Here is a 16606-nt window from a genome sequence, read left to right as displayed (position 1 = left end):
GAAAAAGCAGAAAATCCTACTAAGTTAAGCAACTGTATGGCAGAGACATGGCAGCGGATAGTGCTGTCACTAAAACAAGGGGGCAGATTCTGTTCTCTGTCAGAAATTACTTCAGTGAAGTAATTTGTGTTACCTTGAATGCACATTGGCATCAAACAGCAGAATCAGCATTTGATATTTGAGGGGCTTTTGCAATCATAGTATCTTACATTACCTGTAATGGAAGGTACAAAGAAAAAAAATGTAGCTACTACAGGACGGCAAAGGCTAAACATTTAATAGCACGATTAAATCATAGATCCCCTAATCCTGCTTGGCCTCACAAAGCAGTTCTTTACATACAAAACCCCAGGTAGAGCTCAGGCCTTTGCCAGGAAGCTAACATCTATTTTCTCTGTTAGGATCCTAAATCAGGATTTGGGATGTTGCACTGCAAAACTGGAAAAAATGCTTGTCAACTTCAAACATGATAAAAATTCAGCAGTAGAAATCTGATCTTAACCTTCAAATATTTTATTTTCTTCTTAACTTTCAATTAAAGAAAGTTACTGCAATCTTTTTTTTTAATTCAATAAAATTTCAACTCAAGCACATTATCTAGGAAGTCTCTCCAATAGCCCATGGACTCCAAAGAAACTCATTCTATGTACTCAAACATAACTATAACTGCATTCTTACTGTGATAAGAAGATTCTCATTGTAGCCTCTTACATTTTTAGGCTTAAAAATCTAAGGCAGTTTTTCTGAGGGAGTCTAATAAAATTCATTCTCTAACTACTTTGGTTATTTTTTAATACGTACGTGGTAAACTGACAAAGGATTGCTTTATCTGTTGAAGCTCAGATAGCAAGCTAGAGAATGCCTGACTGCCCATCTAGGCTGGACTAATACAGCAATATCAGTTGCTTTAAAAGTTACGAAGTTATATCATAAGTGTATAATAAAAATAATTTGAATTAATGCATCTTAGGGCCAGTTACTCTTATGAATGATGAAAAGTATGGAGAAGAAGGCATAATGTGTCCCCGAAGGAAGAAACAGGAGACATTTCAATAACCTTTGCCACTGCCAAGGCAGACGCCTCACAACAAATAATAGTAAAAATTGCTCCCTTCCCTGAATCAAAGTAGACAGAATAGAAAGGGACAGATTTTTTCTCATGTATGTGGAAAGAAGATAGTGACCTAAAACATGAAGCTGATGAGAACAGAACGCAGGACTTTACTGAGAAGACTGAAATAGTTCTGATGGAAATTGAATTTATATGAGATTAGTAGGCACACTTTGAGGAGTGAAAGGGGACACAGAAGTATTTTCAAGCAGATATACATAATTATTCAGCAAAAAAAATGCATCGGGGAAACTTGTTCAAGTTCTGCTGGCACTTACACTGCATACTGCTGCTATCCAAACTATTTGTGGCAGATAGATCCAGCGAATTAGGCCTCTGTGCTCTTCTAGTTTGAGTCTGCCCAGGATTTCTGGCTACGTTCTGGATAGTGAGTGTAGCTGTGTCTTGCACTGGACACGGATTACTGTTATTGTTATTAACATTTGTTCGGCCATTATCAAGTTGTCGCTCTCTCCTGTCTACTAGGCGGTCCAGAACACCTTCATCATGGCCAACCTGTTGCTCCCGCCTCAACAAGGGCTCATGCTCATCAGGGCTTGAGTTAATATTCAGACGACTATCCTCTCCACTGAACTGGTTCTGAAGCATTTCCTGGGCCCTTTGTGCTACTGAACTGGCTGTCTGTCCAGATGGCACTGCCCCATTGGCATACTGGGTCGTGCCAGTATGAGAGTTTATGCTGTGGGTTCTACCAGCCACTCCATTCATGGTAACGGTCACCACATGAGGTTCTGCAGCATTGATAGTGTTCATCTTGGCAACGCCTGTTTCAACTTGCTTCAAGTTTGATTTGTGCTTGCCACCAAATTTTAACCGTGACTCCTTTGTTGAATTTTTGGTGTTTAGAGGAAGGCTAGTAGGCCTCTTCGGAAGGTTCTGTTGCTTGGGTAAAGGATAGACCTGAGCAGATGGGACATCTGGAATCAAACATGCTTGACCATTGCTAGCTTGCGTGAAATCCTGTTGTCCTGTCACCTCTACTGCAAGTTTTATCAGCGGATAAAGCAAGCTGGAACTAGTGCTGCTGAGTGGATCTGGCCCACTAAACTGCTTGAGTGAATGTTCCATCAGATTCTCATCAGAACTTTCTTTCAGGTTCTTATCTACTTCTTTTGGATCCAGTTTATTTGTCTCTAGATCCTCCTCTGTTAGCTGCAGACAAACTGGTGTGGGCCCACCTGGCTGCATGACATTTGTAGTATGTAAGTTTGTTTCATCTGAATAAGGTATTTCAGATATGGTGGTCATGCCAGTGCTAGGAGTGAGGCCAGTTGTATTGGTGGTAGTAGTATTGGTGGACAAACTGGTGACACTTGTCTCAGGACTAGGGATGCGAGCTTGTGCTTGTTGCCGCTCATAGTTAATGGAGTTTCTATTCTTTTCCCCTGAAGTCAGTGGTGTAGTGGACATTGAATGTTCAGACGAAATGTTCTTCACTATGCTGTCAGTGTGGTGGATTGAATCTTCAATGTAGGAAGAAGAAGAGTAATCTGGATATGGCCTTATTTTTGACACTCGTCTATGATGTGACAGGTTCCTTTAAGAAAAAAATCAGTGATATTAAGATCACGTATGTAAATATTGCTCTATATTATAAAGCCTCTAATTTAAAAGAGCTGAATGTCTATTTCTTTTCCATACATAAACTAAGGACAGATAGAATAAAAAAACCTGAGATCCTCTTTGAAAAATCCTGGGAAGCAGAACATCATTTTAGTACGACAGCATTTTTGTCACGAATGTTATTTATACAAATAAGTCACGTAACAGTAATTTTCTCCTATTTGTCCAATACGTGTATTTGTACAGTTCACTGATAAGGTACTGCTCTAGTTGCAGAGAAGTGATGCTGAAGAAGGGAAACAGTAACTCAAGAGCATAGGATGCAGAAAATGATGCTAGGAAAGAGTCACAAGCTCCTAAACCATGAAAAATGTGTAATAATTTTAACAATTTAGGTGTTCCATGCTTTAAATGGAATTTTTTCATGACAACGTGCCAACACTACCCTTCTTTCAAATCCAGATCTCTGATTGTGTATTATTTTAGCATTAATGTCAGTGCAAATTCTCACTCTTGCATCATTTATAATCAGAGAAGGGATGTGCCCATCACCTCTCTCACTGGGCCAGAATAACAATGACTTTAACAAGGGCACTGTAGTTCTTAAATTGAACAGCTATAAATTCGAGTCTTGGTGACTTCCTGAACTCTTACTGCCTGAACACTCCTAGCTTAAAGCAGAACATTTTAAACAGAAGTTCAATGCATTACTTAGAAAAGAGTCTTTAAACATAATTCATAGTCACTTCATGTTTTTTAAAGCTTGTTTGGATAGTTTGTCTAAACTCAGCTTAACAGGCCTCACTGTAGTAAAAACAGTTGTTTACATACAAGGAGCCTGAATTCTGTCGATTGTAAGAATCCAATGCCATAAAAATGCTTATTTTGTGGATTCATGCAATACAAAACAATCAGGATCTTACACAAAACCCATATGCAGACTAGCTCCCAAAACACGTTTAAACATTATGCAGAAACATTAAGTGAATGGTGTGCTCTAGCTTCCTTCCTGGAGTGAGCTAAGCATTGGACATTCATTGCTGACTAAAATCAATTTTTTCTCTTCTTACCGCTCATTCTGCATGGCAGTTGACATTGGATTGACTGTTGGACTAACTGATTTATTTCTCTCCCAAATCATCATGAGTTCTGCCATTCTCTCCTCAGCACATTGGGCAGTTAATCGAGCTTCAGCATCCTGATCCCAGCAGTCTTCGATTGTTTCTTTAAGTGACCTCACAGCCTGCCGAGAGACAGACAAACAAAAACCACTTTTTCTTAAATTATTTTCCCTTTATATTGTGCTTCAAAATTACTGTTCTAGGACAGCATTCTGCATAGATGAAAACAGTCATAAGTTGGTGAGAAAAAGAAATGGAAGACACACAACTCCCTGCTTTATGAAAGTCCTGTACAAAGGATTGATGGTGGCTCTGGAAACCCCGTCATTGGCGTCCTCCCAATTCAGCTAATGGTCCCAGCTTTGCCACTCTGCACTGTATGCAACTGACACAGCCGTGCCCAGTTCATCAGGCTTTTCATTTTCTGTCCACTAATGTAACATTCAAATACCTCATAAATATCAGTGAATTTGTCTGCACTATGAAAGGAGATTATTGCTGCCCTTGTTTAACAGACGGAGAAATGGAAACATACAGTTTCCTGGGATCACACTGTGGGGTGAATGGGGCAGTCAGAATTAGAGTTCAAGACCATCGAATCATGCTGCCATATGGTCAAAGGCCTGGAGAGTAGACAACTGAAACTACGAGTTCTGAACATTTGTACTTTTACAAATACTGAGCACAGAAAACAGGCAGACATTTATGAGCCCCTGCTGCCCACTGACGGGTCACCGTTTGCCAGAATGTCTCACATCTCAGCTCAGCTTTAATCTCTCCAGCACCAGTGACTGTGAACAGTCCCAGCTGGGCACTAAAGCATTCAGTGGGGCCTGCTGATTGTTTCTGTGCCAGAACTGCCTTGTTCGCTTCTGGCAGGAAAAGCCAGGAGTGGCTCTGCCTGCTAGTGAAGAGCTCCTCGCCCACAGAGCAGGCTTCTGGCATCACTTGCATCTGGCAAGTCACTGCTGCTCAGTGATGCAGCTATGGCTGCACAGGTGGGGATGAGCTCCCACACAAGGAAATCTTCTAACTCCATTCCCACAATCAATCAGAGAGGCTAAGCAGTTAAACCACTTGCAGCTGAGGGACACAAGTTTGAAAACACCATCAGGGACAATGTCAGGATAGAATACTGGATATGTTTTCTCTACCAAAATAAAAGGCTTCAATCAGTTTTTAGTATTTCAGTTAGTTGCAATCTAGTTGCATCTTTAAGTTAGTGGACACCCTAATCTCCTTTCTTGCCCCTATGTAAAGCTCTCCCCTACAGGTTTCACCAACTGTAAATGTAATCGTTTTTAAATTTACTAGATACTTGTCCAGTAAATCTTTTTCTTTTAGTGTTTGAAGGATACTGAAAGGAACATGATGACAGATAGTTAATACAGACAACATAGTACAGATAGTTAACAACACTGAAGTTCTAAACCTTCACTTTTATCATAGTAATGTATTTTCTATTAATTTCAGGTTCAAAGGGATCTACTTTAAAATTCATGATTGAGAAATCCTACAATTCATAAGAAAGATGAAAGATAGCAAGTTGAATTATTCTATTAGTATCTCTCCATTGCAACATTTGAAATCAAGCATAGTCCCTGGTTTGGGCTTGGCAAGTGAAACAGAAATGCTGGTAACATCCCAACTCACTTTATAGGCCTGAGGTTATTTTATGCACATCATCTGCTCAAATTTTTGATTCATACCGTGGAAAACAATATCACTAGTCAAGGTCCATATCATAACAAGTGTTCAAGAAGCAGACTGAGACTGCATAAGTAATCATAAAGTGGGGATTCCACATCTTTAGAATGCCTTAATTATGTGACCTAAACAATTTTTTTATTTGTATTTCTAAAAGGAAAAGAGCATATACATTTCTCTAATAGATCAATATGCACGAAAGTGTTTTAATCTAACATGTCAACACAGCTTTAAATAATGGAGAGAAGCCTTTTATCTCTATGTATACCTTACATCTTATATGTAAGGTACAGGAGGTAAGGCCCTGGGTCCAGGGTGAGATTATTTTTCTAAGACATCTCTTCTAGTGTGTTTACTGAGATATTGTCCTAGACTAGCATCTGCTGGAGCTTGTTTTTTAATACCTATTAGAGAACTACAGGTTACTGTTTTTTTTATTTCTTCTCTTGTAAAGTGATGATATACATCCATCCTTAAAGCTGAACATTATTTTATTATTATTTTGGGTTGTTAAAAAAAATGTTGGCAACACCACAAAGAATGTGTTAAAACAGTTTAAATACAGGGATCGTAATACTAGGTCAGTATCTACTAATACTGGAATCTATCAATTTATAAGAACACAATTGGCATTTAAAATGGTAGCCTGCAAAATAAAACAAACCTTAAAATGCTTGTTTCAACTGTCTTCAAAAATAGCTATCAAGCTCAGGTTCTTCCAACCACATTTGCCAACATGTCTGTAGTTAAAGCAGTTGCTGCTTGATTTGCTATACAGTTTGGGTGTGGATTTTTATTTTTTAGTTTTTGTTAAGACTGGCCCAAACTGTGCAGAGAAGCTCTCTGTGAAACTCCCAACTCAGTTGCAACACGTTTTAAAGCACTGTAATACCAGAGGCTATGCTCCTCTCTGAAAATGGTTTCATACATATTTACAAGTACCAGCAGAGATGAGGCCTTAGGCTCCCCATTATCTGCACAGTAGCTACATACTTATCAACTAGCAAAGTCTCTGAAGATTAAAAGGCTTAATTTCATAGAAAGTGAATTCCTAAAACTATCTTTTTAGATGAGTCAAATATGTCAATTTCCATGCTTGCTTAAATAAGCCATCATGTTATCAGGTAGAACCCAGAAACTGTTGACATTTCACTTCGCTTGTAATAAAAGAAACAACACCCACTCTGCTAAGGGGAGTCACAATTACCTCACCTTTGCTGCAGATGAAAGCAAGCACACAGACTCTTACCAGAGTTCAGCTGACTTGCAGTAACTTGTCAGCCTGCAGCAGCAAGCAAGGCTCTAAGCCATAGCAATACTAATTCAAAACAACAAACAGCATTACTCTGCTTTTGCTTCTGCAAATAAAAACTGTAGATCAAATGAAGCCACAAATTTTTGAATGTAGTTATAATTGCTATAAACTGTAGCCACTACAAATTCTGAAGACTATACTTCTTCAGAAGTATATGCTTATGAAAGCTTATGAAATTTCAGTATTGGAGGATTATTTTTTGCCTACTAAGTGAGCTACTAGTCCTTAAGATTTAAAAGGCATAAAATATTTCTCATCCAGCATCCAGAGAATATGTGGGCACTTGATGCAAATACAAAAATTGCTTTTAAGAAATGATACCACTGTATAGCCAGATCGATTGTTTCTTAGTACATAGTACGTAGTACTATCTCACCAGGCTGTTCTCTTTCCATGCTTCTGGGAATTTTGGTCTTTGCTTTTCTCTGGACACCAAGACTTGCATATCTTCAAAAGTGGGATGGTTTCCGACTTCTGTCTGGAAAGCCATCTGGTACTCTGGCACAGATTCCCCTGTTAGCACAAGAAAGAATGAAGAAAATCACAGATCTGGGAGAAGGGGGAAAAAAAAAAAAAAAAAAAGGCAGGGCAAGGGCTTTCAAGTGATGAAAGGTAGCATCAAAGTTGTTACCTATCAAGATATTCTGACTCCACCCTCAAACCCACACTCTTCTGCTTCCCTCCCTCTCCCCAGAAACACTGAATGAACCACAAATGATGTTAAGTCTTGTTTGAAAACCTCTCAAAACATTTTCAAATTTTACTGACTGATGGGCACCTTCAGAATGTCCTGGAGCCTGAGGATGACACCTAATGTCTGTGAAATGTCAACATTAAGCATACTTTGGGAGGAAATCCAAACAGACTACAAGCCACTGCATGTACTGTGCAGCTGTTTAACTACAGAGGGAATACTGCATGTCAGATTAATTCTAGATGCTATAGTTCAGGAAGAAGATGGAGGTCACTGTACTTTTTTTGCATGTTAACAGTTTATTTCCTCTAGTTTTATTTTACAAGATTCAAGTTACCTGAATTTTTCATGTCACTATCATAAATAAAAGTATGAATGGCTAAACACTGCATTAAATTACAACACTTTTCCATCTACTTGTTCATGAGGAAGGTCTGAAAGACATTTTGGGCACTATATCATCAAATCTAAGTACTGAAAGTACGAAGTACTGCCTTTGCCACCAACCCAACTGCCAGTGTTCATGAGCTCTGGACAATAACGACAGTGCTCAAACTGCACTGCCATGTGGCCTACAAAATGCTTTAGCAGGCCATCTGAAGTCTGTCAGCATGATCCTCGCTGCCCCACTAACATAGTGTATTGTTAACAATAACCATCTCAAACGCTAGATGGCAGCAGCTTAACAGCAAAAAACAAATGATAAATTATTTCCCTTCTTCACTTCAAAAAGCATTGACTAGGGACTAACATTTCCTCTATTATTGTTTCTTCTAGTTCTTTTAGTTACCTGGGAAGAGGTCTGTACATCGCATAAATATCTCCCAGTAGATGAGGCCCAGTGCATACATATCTACTTGTTTCAAAGCAGATTCACAGTCCCTTAAGTTCACTGCTCCTTCAAGCACTTCTGGGGCCATATAGCGGATCGTACCGACCTGGAAAGTCAAAATCAAAGCTTTAAATCAAGAAGTAATTTCCAAATTCAATTTTATTATAAAGGTTTTGAGTTCTTACGCAATTTCTTTTTGGTGCATACATGTGTTGTTTTTTTGTTGTTTTGTTTTGTGTTGTTTTTAATATACTTCAGTGTTTTCTAGAAGTTAAGATGGAAAACGCAATTCTCTTCTAATCAATGCCCTCAGCTGCAACTCTTATTGGTGGCCTAGTCTTACTAAAACATATGTTAGACTAGAGCAGTCATTCATCAGTCCTTTTGTGACAGTATTTTGTCAAAGGACTATTGCACATCCCTGTATTTTAAATGGTGGTTTGCCCATTCCTTTGTTTAGTGAGAGGACATCTAAAAAAAAGCATTTGTGCACTAAGTGTTATTACTGTAACACTTGCTTTCTAAAGGATGCTGATTAGCACTGTGAAACATTCTGTGAATGAAATGTAAAGACTATAAAAGCACAGATGACAATTATCCTAAGGCAGTAGGGGGCTTTCAGTCTTTGTTTAAACTATTATTTTTTGAGTAGCCTATATTCAGATGTTTGCACATTTACACTTATTAAAAAAATAAGAAAAAGCAAGCACTTTCTGAATCATTGTATCATCGAAAACAAAGCTTAAGAACTCAGTTTCCTCTTTCTGCCCAGAAACCATTCTAATCCATTCCTAGCAGATGTTCTTCCAATGTCTTCCTTAAAATCACAGGATGCAAATTCTATAGTCTTCCCTGGCAGTCCCTGAATTCTACAGATTCAAAAGGTTTCTTCACAACTAACCTAAACTTTCCCACCTACAAAATAATCCCATTACCTTTCTTCCTATCCAAGCTAAATGCAAACAGTTTGTTCCTTTCTCTTTGTAGCACTTGTTTACATACTTGAAGACTTGCTTCCATCTTTACTTCACTAGACTAAACAACTTTAATTATTTCAATCTTTTCTCATAGGTTACTCTTTGTTCTCAATTGCTCCATGCCTTTCTACACACGTTTATTTTCCCTGTTGTATCTACTTAAAGTCCACCAAATTACAGATGACACACAGAGAAATAAGTGGTTGTAGGACATGGAAGGGGAGGGGAAAAAAAAAAAAAAAAGAAAAATTTAACTACCTCAGTTTCCAAAGACTGTTTGGGTTTAAGTAATGTTTGCAGTACAAGACTTATAGAGTTTGCATCCACATCTTTGTAACCTCTGCAACCATACCCACTTTGCATATATCATCTCTCATATACAAAGCTTCCACCTCTAAAGCAGCCTCCCTACTGCAGCAGTTCCCCATCAAATGAATAGTACCACCATAATATTCATCTTATAACAACTGTTTCTCAATGTTACTCCCATACTAGATTTTCATCCTTTATATGCTGGCTTATCTTTATTTGTACTTACCTCACTAATGGCTGCATTGTCTTCCTCGCCTGGGCGCACCAGTCTGTTTCCAGTTAACTTCATGGAGAGCCCAAAATCACTAATTACACACGTTCCATCATTCTTTACCAGTACATTGCGGCTGTTCAAGTCACGATGGGATATTGCAGGTTTGTAATGGTCTATTTGGACATACGAAAGTGCTTGTTATTATTTGAGCAGTTCTACTGTTTGGCAAAACGAGAGAACCTCGTTAAGTCTGCTCACCTATTATAAACAGAAAATCAACTTATCTTGTAGAAAGCTAGTATATTTGCTTCTTTATAATGATCTCTGCAGTATGCTATCTACAGAAAACTGACTGGCACTCACTGCCTTTAAACATTATACTGGGTTACCATTACATACAGGTTTAATGTTTGCCAGTAAGCTTCTTTCTAAAGGATATTGCAGCATGATTTTGGCAGGGAAGACATTATGTACTTAAGCACAGACTCACTGCCACAGCCCGGACAGCTATTCCAAACATTCTCTCTCATATGCACAGTCCCCTGTTAAGTTCAATACCAGCTACTGAAATTATAATTGGGATTAGCAATAATTCAGAAGATATGTAGACAATATTATTGCAGAGAATCCATACATGTTATTCCTGCAAGGGATTTGATCTTTTCCAAAGACTAATCTCAGTTGTTCCTCATTTATATGCAATTTATTTAGTAAAACAACAAGCACTGCAGAACCAGTTCAACTATGCAGTTTATTCTACTCCATGAGCTCCTTCCTAGCTCATATAGTACAGTCTATGTCTGTCTCTCCTTTATGATAGAGGGTTTACACATTTTCTGGCTGCTAATGGACACACTTGTCTGCACATTTCTAAAAGCTAAACGATGTTAGGATGATAACTGCGCTTTTAATCACACGCAGGAATACCAATTTAGGTATTTTCAGCCTTGCACTTTTAAAGTATCATTGGTTTCCACTCTTAACACTTGAGATACATGGTTTAGGACTTTAATCTCAACATTAGCACCTTCATTTAGAATTAATATTGCCATCTTTTTATTTATAGCCAAAAATCTAATGCTTCAATGCCAGGCCACATTCTGCAGTCTGTTATAGCAGAGAATACCTGTTATATAGTTGTGATACTTCACTGGCTGAAATGGTGGGCTAAAGCAAATGAGCAGAGATAAAATAGATACGTCAACATGTTGTCAGATCCAATGCTCTAATAAATCACTAAAAAATGCAGCAATATTGTTTATAAACAGAGAAGAATGGGATCTCACCCTTCAACAAAAATCAAGAGAAATGATAAAACTACCGTGGAGTTAAGAAATGTAGTTATTTTTCACGTATACAGTTCACACACAAACTAAAGATTGCTTTGCTGGTTTGTGTTGGAACCGCAGTAAACAAACAGAACACTCCATCAGCTCGCTCTCTATTAGACAGACACCCAGTGCTTCAGGTCTCCAGTAATCTGTTGCCATGATACAGCAGCACTGCACAGCTCTGCCTCCTCCTCTTGTCTGTCTCTGGGACACTGCTGGCTCTTACTCCCTGTTTTTGTGCAAGCATCACTGGCGCAGCCCATGACAGGGAATTGCTCAAAAGGAAAAGCAGATCAGAAGTTGTGAGGAATCTGTATTTGGATTAAACATTTCCTACTCACAGTACTGTCACAAATGAAAAATAAAGGCAGCAATCTTCTACCTGACAGAAATGGCAACATCTTGAACACTTTGGCATCCCTTCTTGGCCTTACCTCCTCGAGGTAGCTCTGTGTGCAGGTACGCCAAGCCCCTGGTTATAGAATGTGCCAGCCGGCAAGAGCTCACCCAGTCACTTGTATGGAGACTCAGATATTTGCACAGTGAACCCTATCAAAAATGAAATAACAAATACTAGATTAAAATAATTACCAAGTAGCAAAATGAATAATCAAGTCAAAATCTTGAAGAAGGATAGTTTTATCCGTTGCTCTTGAAAGTCATATTCCTGCAACTGCTTCTGTGTTTACCCAGATGTTATAAAACACAAGATTGGATCAGAGTTTCATTAATTTTTAGTGGTGCCATTCAGTTTATGTAAGGAAACTGAAAAGAAAATTAGCATACATAATAATAAATATCGCCTTTATGAGTAAAGCATTACAAACAAAAGCAAAATACTGATTTCTTTTATTCTTATAAAGTTGTTACTGAACAACAGAAGGAGAAAGGTACCTGCAGATGTAACAGCTGGGATTACTAATTAGTGGACTTTGAACCTTTAGCATTTACAGAACAACAGTGAACATCTCTCACTGGCATCTCACCTGCTGTGATTAGTTCAGTCTTTGAAACAAAAAAGCCCAAAGAAGGCTCAGAATAGGAGCAAGTCAACGCATACTGAAGAAATGGGAAAAAAGAATTTCATACTTTTTTTTTAAAATAGAATTTAAACATGAATAAAATGCTGTTTTTTTGTTAATTTTTTAAGAAAAAATTATCATTTGCAGTGAAATCTTAAAAACAAAGGAAGAGTGTCAGTTGTGTCAGTGAAATATTCTAGAAACACAGACAAAATGACAAAAGGGACAGATCCACGACTGTCATGCCTTTGTGCATTTTTATGCACAGCCCTCAGTAACAATATCCTTGGCTTAAACAAAGCAAACCCCCACGCATAAAGAACAAGAGGTCCAGCCTTCTCTGCATAGACATTATAATGGTTATTCATGACAATGTCTTTTGCCTGTTTAAATTTTTAATCATAAAGATGCACTAACATGTAACATCTTACTGTCATAGCTGCAAATAAAAGCACTTGATTGACATGTCAGTTAAGCAACATTTGGTTAAAAAAATAACTGCAAGTATTTGCCATTGAGTCCATTTGGAGTCAGTATTCAGGTAATACATGCACAGTTCAGATGGATGCACACAGATAACCAACATTTAAAATGGCCGAAGATTATTTTTTTAATCCAGTGCTAAAACTGAAAGCCAATTATTGGCATTCCTTAATAAAATTACAAAAGTCTTGCAGCTTTTCAGATTTAGACTGTATGGAATAAGAAACCCATAAACAGATAACCTCCTTGGTGAAAAGTGACCAAACATCACTATGCACTTGTAAACTTCAATGAGAATTTTTTTTTTTTTAGCTGTTTAAAATACTGTCATACAAACTTCAAATAGATTTTGGTAAAAACAACCTGAGAATTCATTTACAAGTGAGTTACAAAGTTGTAAACTATAAGAAAAATGCAAAATTATTTACAAGAAGGACTCCTACTAGCTTTCTGTCAGTTCTACCATAGCAATAAACCCCAAAACCAAAACAAGAGATTCACAAAAATTCCTGTCACTACACCAGGTGTAGTGTGTAGTCCTCTCTTTACTCAAGTCCACATGTGAAAAGGCAAAGTTGTAAAATGTGAAATACACAAATGAAATGGTTTGCTTATCTATAGACTTAAATTATATGAAGGTAAACTGCACAGTCCAATACGGATCACATATTTTCTTCTGATATATAAATCTCCACTTAATCCTTAATGCCAGCCCATTTTAATGGAGATAACAAGACTGTTGTTGTGGCCTAAGTGGGAAAAACCATATAATGATCTCAGAGCTTTCTAATCACCACTTATTTTTAAGATGGCTGAGAGCTGTGATTTTATGCTCTTAGTGAAGTTCAGTATAAACGACAACTAGGAAAAGTTTTAGTTAAGATTTTGAGAGGGAGATTTATACTTGAGATCATTCTTTTTAGAGTCACGAGTACAAGCATTAAATTGAGGATATTTGTTTTGATCGTGACTTTTGATGTTTTTTTCTGACAACCATAAAACTCCACTGTTTTACAACAATTTTTCAATTGTTCTAAAAAGACATGAATGTTTGAGCACCAGGGGCACAATTCTGTTATCTACGTTGTGCTGTGTCATCCCTCGCAACTTACGTGCTGCTTATTTACCTGCTGTACCTCACTGCAGCATCACAACAGCGTGTTGATCAGCCAACACATATATACCCCATTTTATTACTTGCTCCCATACATTCATCTGTCTGGTGTTTGGATAACATAGTGATTTGGTTTAATTTAGTCTGTCTTGCTTTCACCCAAGCAATGCCAAAAACAATTTCCTATGTTAATGTTCTGTTTTGTGTATTTCCACTTCCAAGAAGGAAATTCTTTTTCTCAGATGTTTTGGATGGGGAATATTTCAGCTGCACATCTTGTATGGGTTACCTCTTATTGAAGCAAGTTTTATGACGACAGTTTGAATGGCGCCATTCCCTTCTAGTAGCACTTCCACAGCGGGGTTCCTTCCCTGCTGTTAGCTCAGCACGCAGCAGAACATCTGCTCACTGAATTAAGGACCGTACTGTGCATTAATTACACCTGCTGTGCACTTTTTCCAATGACTTCCAAATCACCAGTGAATTGATTTCAGGCTAATATTGCTGTTTTCAACACCATATCGGGAAAGTATCCGATAATATGTTGTAAGATTCATCTGTGCATTCAAGCAGATTGCTATATATATATATACACACACATATACATACACACACAATATAGAATATATATATTCTATAAACAGATCCTGTTTATAGAAGACACAAAACAATTTCCAATCGAATTACATTCAACCAAATATCTTTCATTCGAGAAAACAGCAAAACCAGATCGCTTGTTAAGACAATTATGCTGTGCCCTCTCAGGAACAGCATTCTTTCTTGACTTCACTTAACTTAGTTGAAAGGAAGCCTGCTTTGTCACAGTAGGTCATACATGTGGTATAGACATGCCTGAGTTTTCCTGCAGTCATTTCTCATCTCTGCAATCTCTTCTTAGATTTTCAGTCCTTATAAACTGACAGAATCAAGTGTGTTCTCACTTTAAGAGTTTCAGTCAGGACACTCTTTCTATATTTGTGAAATGATATGTTGTCTTCTTAAATTTGCCTATACATTTAGATATTTATATACATGTATGCCTTTAACTTTCAACACAAACATATATATAGTACCTGAAACATCTTAATAGAGAAGCCATCATTACTGCTATTTATTGCTGTTCTATTTCTTTTTGCTTTAATAAGCTGCTTTTGTCCTACAGCCCTCATAACAAATCAACCTGCAGTCATCACCTTTGCGCACTGGAATAAATACAATGCCTTTGTTCACTTGACACCAAAAAGCTCACTGAAGTATGGTTTAATTGAACAGTTAAAGTCCTTTTCTATACAACAGGAAAACAATGCCTCAGATGCTTCATGATAAGTAGCTCACATTTTATGTTGTACATTTTCAACATACTTTTATTCTATGTACACGTACAAGTACACACACACACAGAGTACTGAACTCAGATCAATGAGTTTGAGGGATGTTGCACACTGCTCAGGAGAACTGAAGATACGGTTCTGCAAAGTAACACTGCTTTAAGACTTCTTCAGTATCAATGCACGGTAGAACAAAACAAATAGGGTATGCCACAGGAAGCTTTAAAAAAAGCAGTATAAAAACACCTCACGATTTATAGTGCCACAAACAACAACACTGGATGCCTTATGTTTTCTTGTAGAAAACCCTTGCCATTTGCAGCTATAGAGTGAAGTTGCAACGACCTTGATGGAGGTGTAATGTTTTTAACATCAAGTAGTTTTACATTTACTCATTATTTTTTAAGTAAAAACAATTCTTCAAATACTGCCCTTGATTATTCCACAGCTGATTTTTAAAAACTGCAATATAACCAAGAGCAAAATACTACAGCCAAGAATTCGTACATTACCGTTACATTCGGTAACAGTAACTGGGCAACCTTAAAGGGTACTACAGGAAACCAAACCATACTTAATGGTTCATTAAAATTGTACCTTATATGGATCATTTTTACATTACACCAGTCAAAGGTGACTACTGTGCAAGAATCATCAGAGGCTGAAGTACATCCTTTTTACGTGGCTATTCTTAGAAATCTAAACAAATCCAATTGATTTTTCTGAAGCACTTACATTGGGATAATATTCCATCACCAATAAATATTCCATACGCCCATCTGCAGTGAATCTCTCATCTCCCACAATGAAGCGGGCAATATTGTCATGTTCCATCAGTGGAATCCTGTAAATATTCCTCTCATTGACAAAGTTTTGACGATTAGCAAAAGAAAATACTTTCACAGCAACAGGACGTTCATCCAGGGAGCCTTTGTACACTGCTCCATATCGTCCCCGGCCAATCAACTGCAAAAAAAAAAAAAAAAGTAAATAATGAGTTCATTCAATAATAAGTAATGGCAAAAATCAGAGTTCTCACTCAACAAAGATTATATACCAACTTTTATACTCAATTACACTGTGGGAAATAGCAAATATTTTGTACTGAAGACCAGAATTAGAATACTGTCATAAAAGATATTTTGGAGCTGGAACTCCTAGGATAGGCCCATTTAGATCTATATTACTATATTGACCTATAGTCTGCATACCCATTAAATTAATTGTAAATAACCTATTCAGCCATTTTATATAGAACATTAATAAATCCAGGTGCATTATGCTGATAATTCTCCTATTAAACTTTTGACTATTAAACATTTATAGCTTTTATGTGATAAATTCTAATTAACTCCAGCTATGCATTTTACGTTTAGGATAGCTTTACAAACTGTACATTTTAGGTTAATAATGCTCTACACGCATTTGCAGTGCAAAATAGATTCCAAAGGAGATAAACGG

At 37.4% G+C, this 16606-nt stretch overlaps 1 protein-coding gene across 1 annotated transcript in view; it reads right to left on the bottom strand.

Moving 5' to 3' along the window:
• Positions 1–16606, bottom strand: part of BMPR2 (bone morphogenetic protein receptor type 2) — a 102170-nt gene that overhangs the window by 7557 nt on the left and 78007 nt on the right. Inside the window, exons 6-12 of the mRNA XM_085228051.1 lie at positions 15881–16111; positions 11633–11747; positions 9880–10040; positions 8323–8470; positions 7215–7351; positions 3766–3938; positions 1390–2669 (exon numbers count right to left, since the gene is read on the bottom strand). Of these exons, the coding sequence (XP_085084177.1) occupies positions 1390–2669; positions 3766–3938; positions 7215–7351; positions 8323–8470; positions 9880–10040; positions 11633–11747; positions 15881–16111 (2245 nt within the window). The remainder of the gene's footprint in view (positions 1–1389; positions 2670–3765; positions 3939–7214; positions 7352–8322; positions 8471–9879; positions 10041–11632; positions 11748–15880; positions 16112–16606) is intronic.

The sequence above is a fragment of the Meleagris gallopavo genome, chromosome 7, assembly GCF_905368555.1.
Source record: "Meleagris gallopavo chromosome 7, MGAL_WU_HG_1.1, whole genome shotgun sequence".
In the NCBI taxonomy this organism is placed as follows: Eukaryota; Metazoa; Chordata; class Aves; order Galliformes; family Phasianidae; genus Meleagris; species Meleagris gallopavo.
Note: the sequence above shows the minus strand (reverse complement) of the source record. Positions and strands in the feature narration are given on the sequence as shown.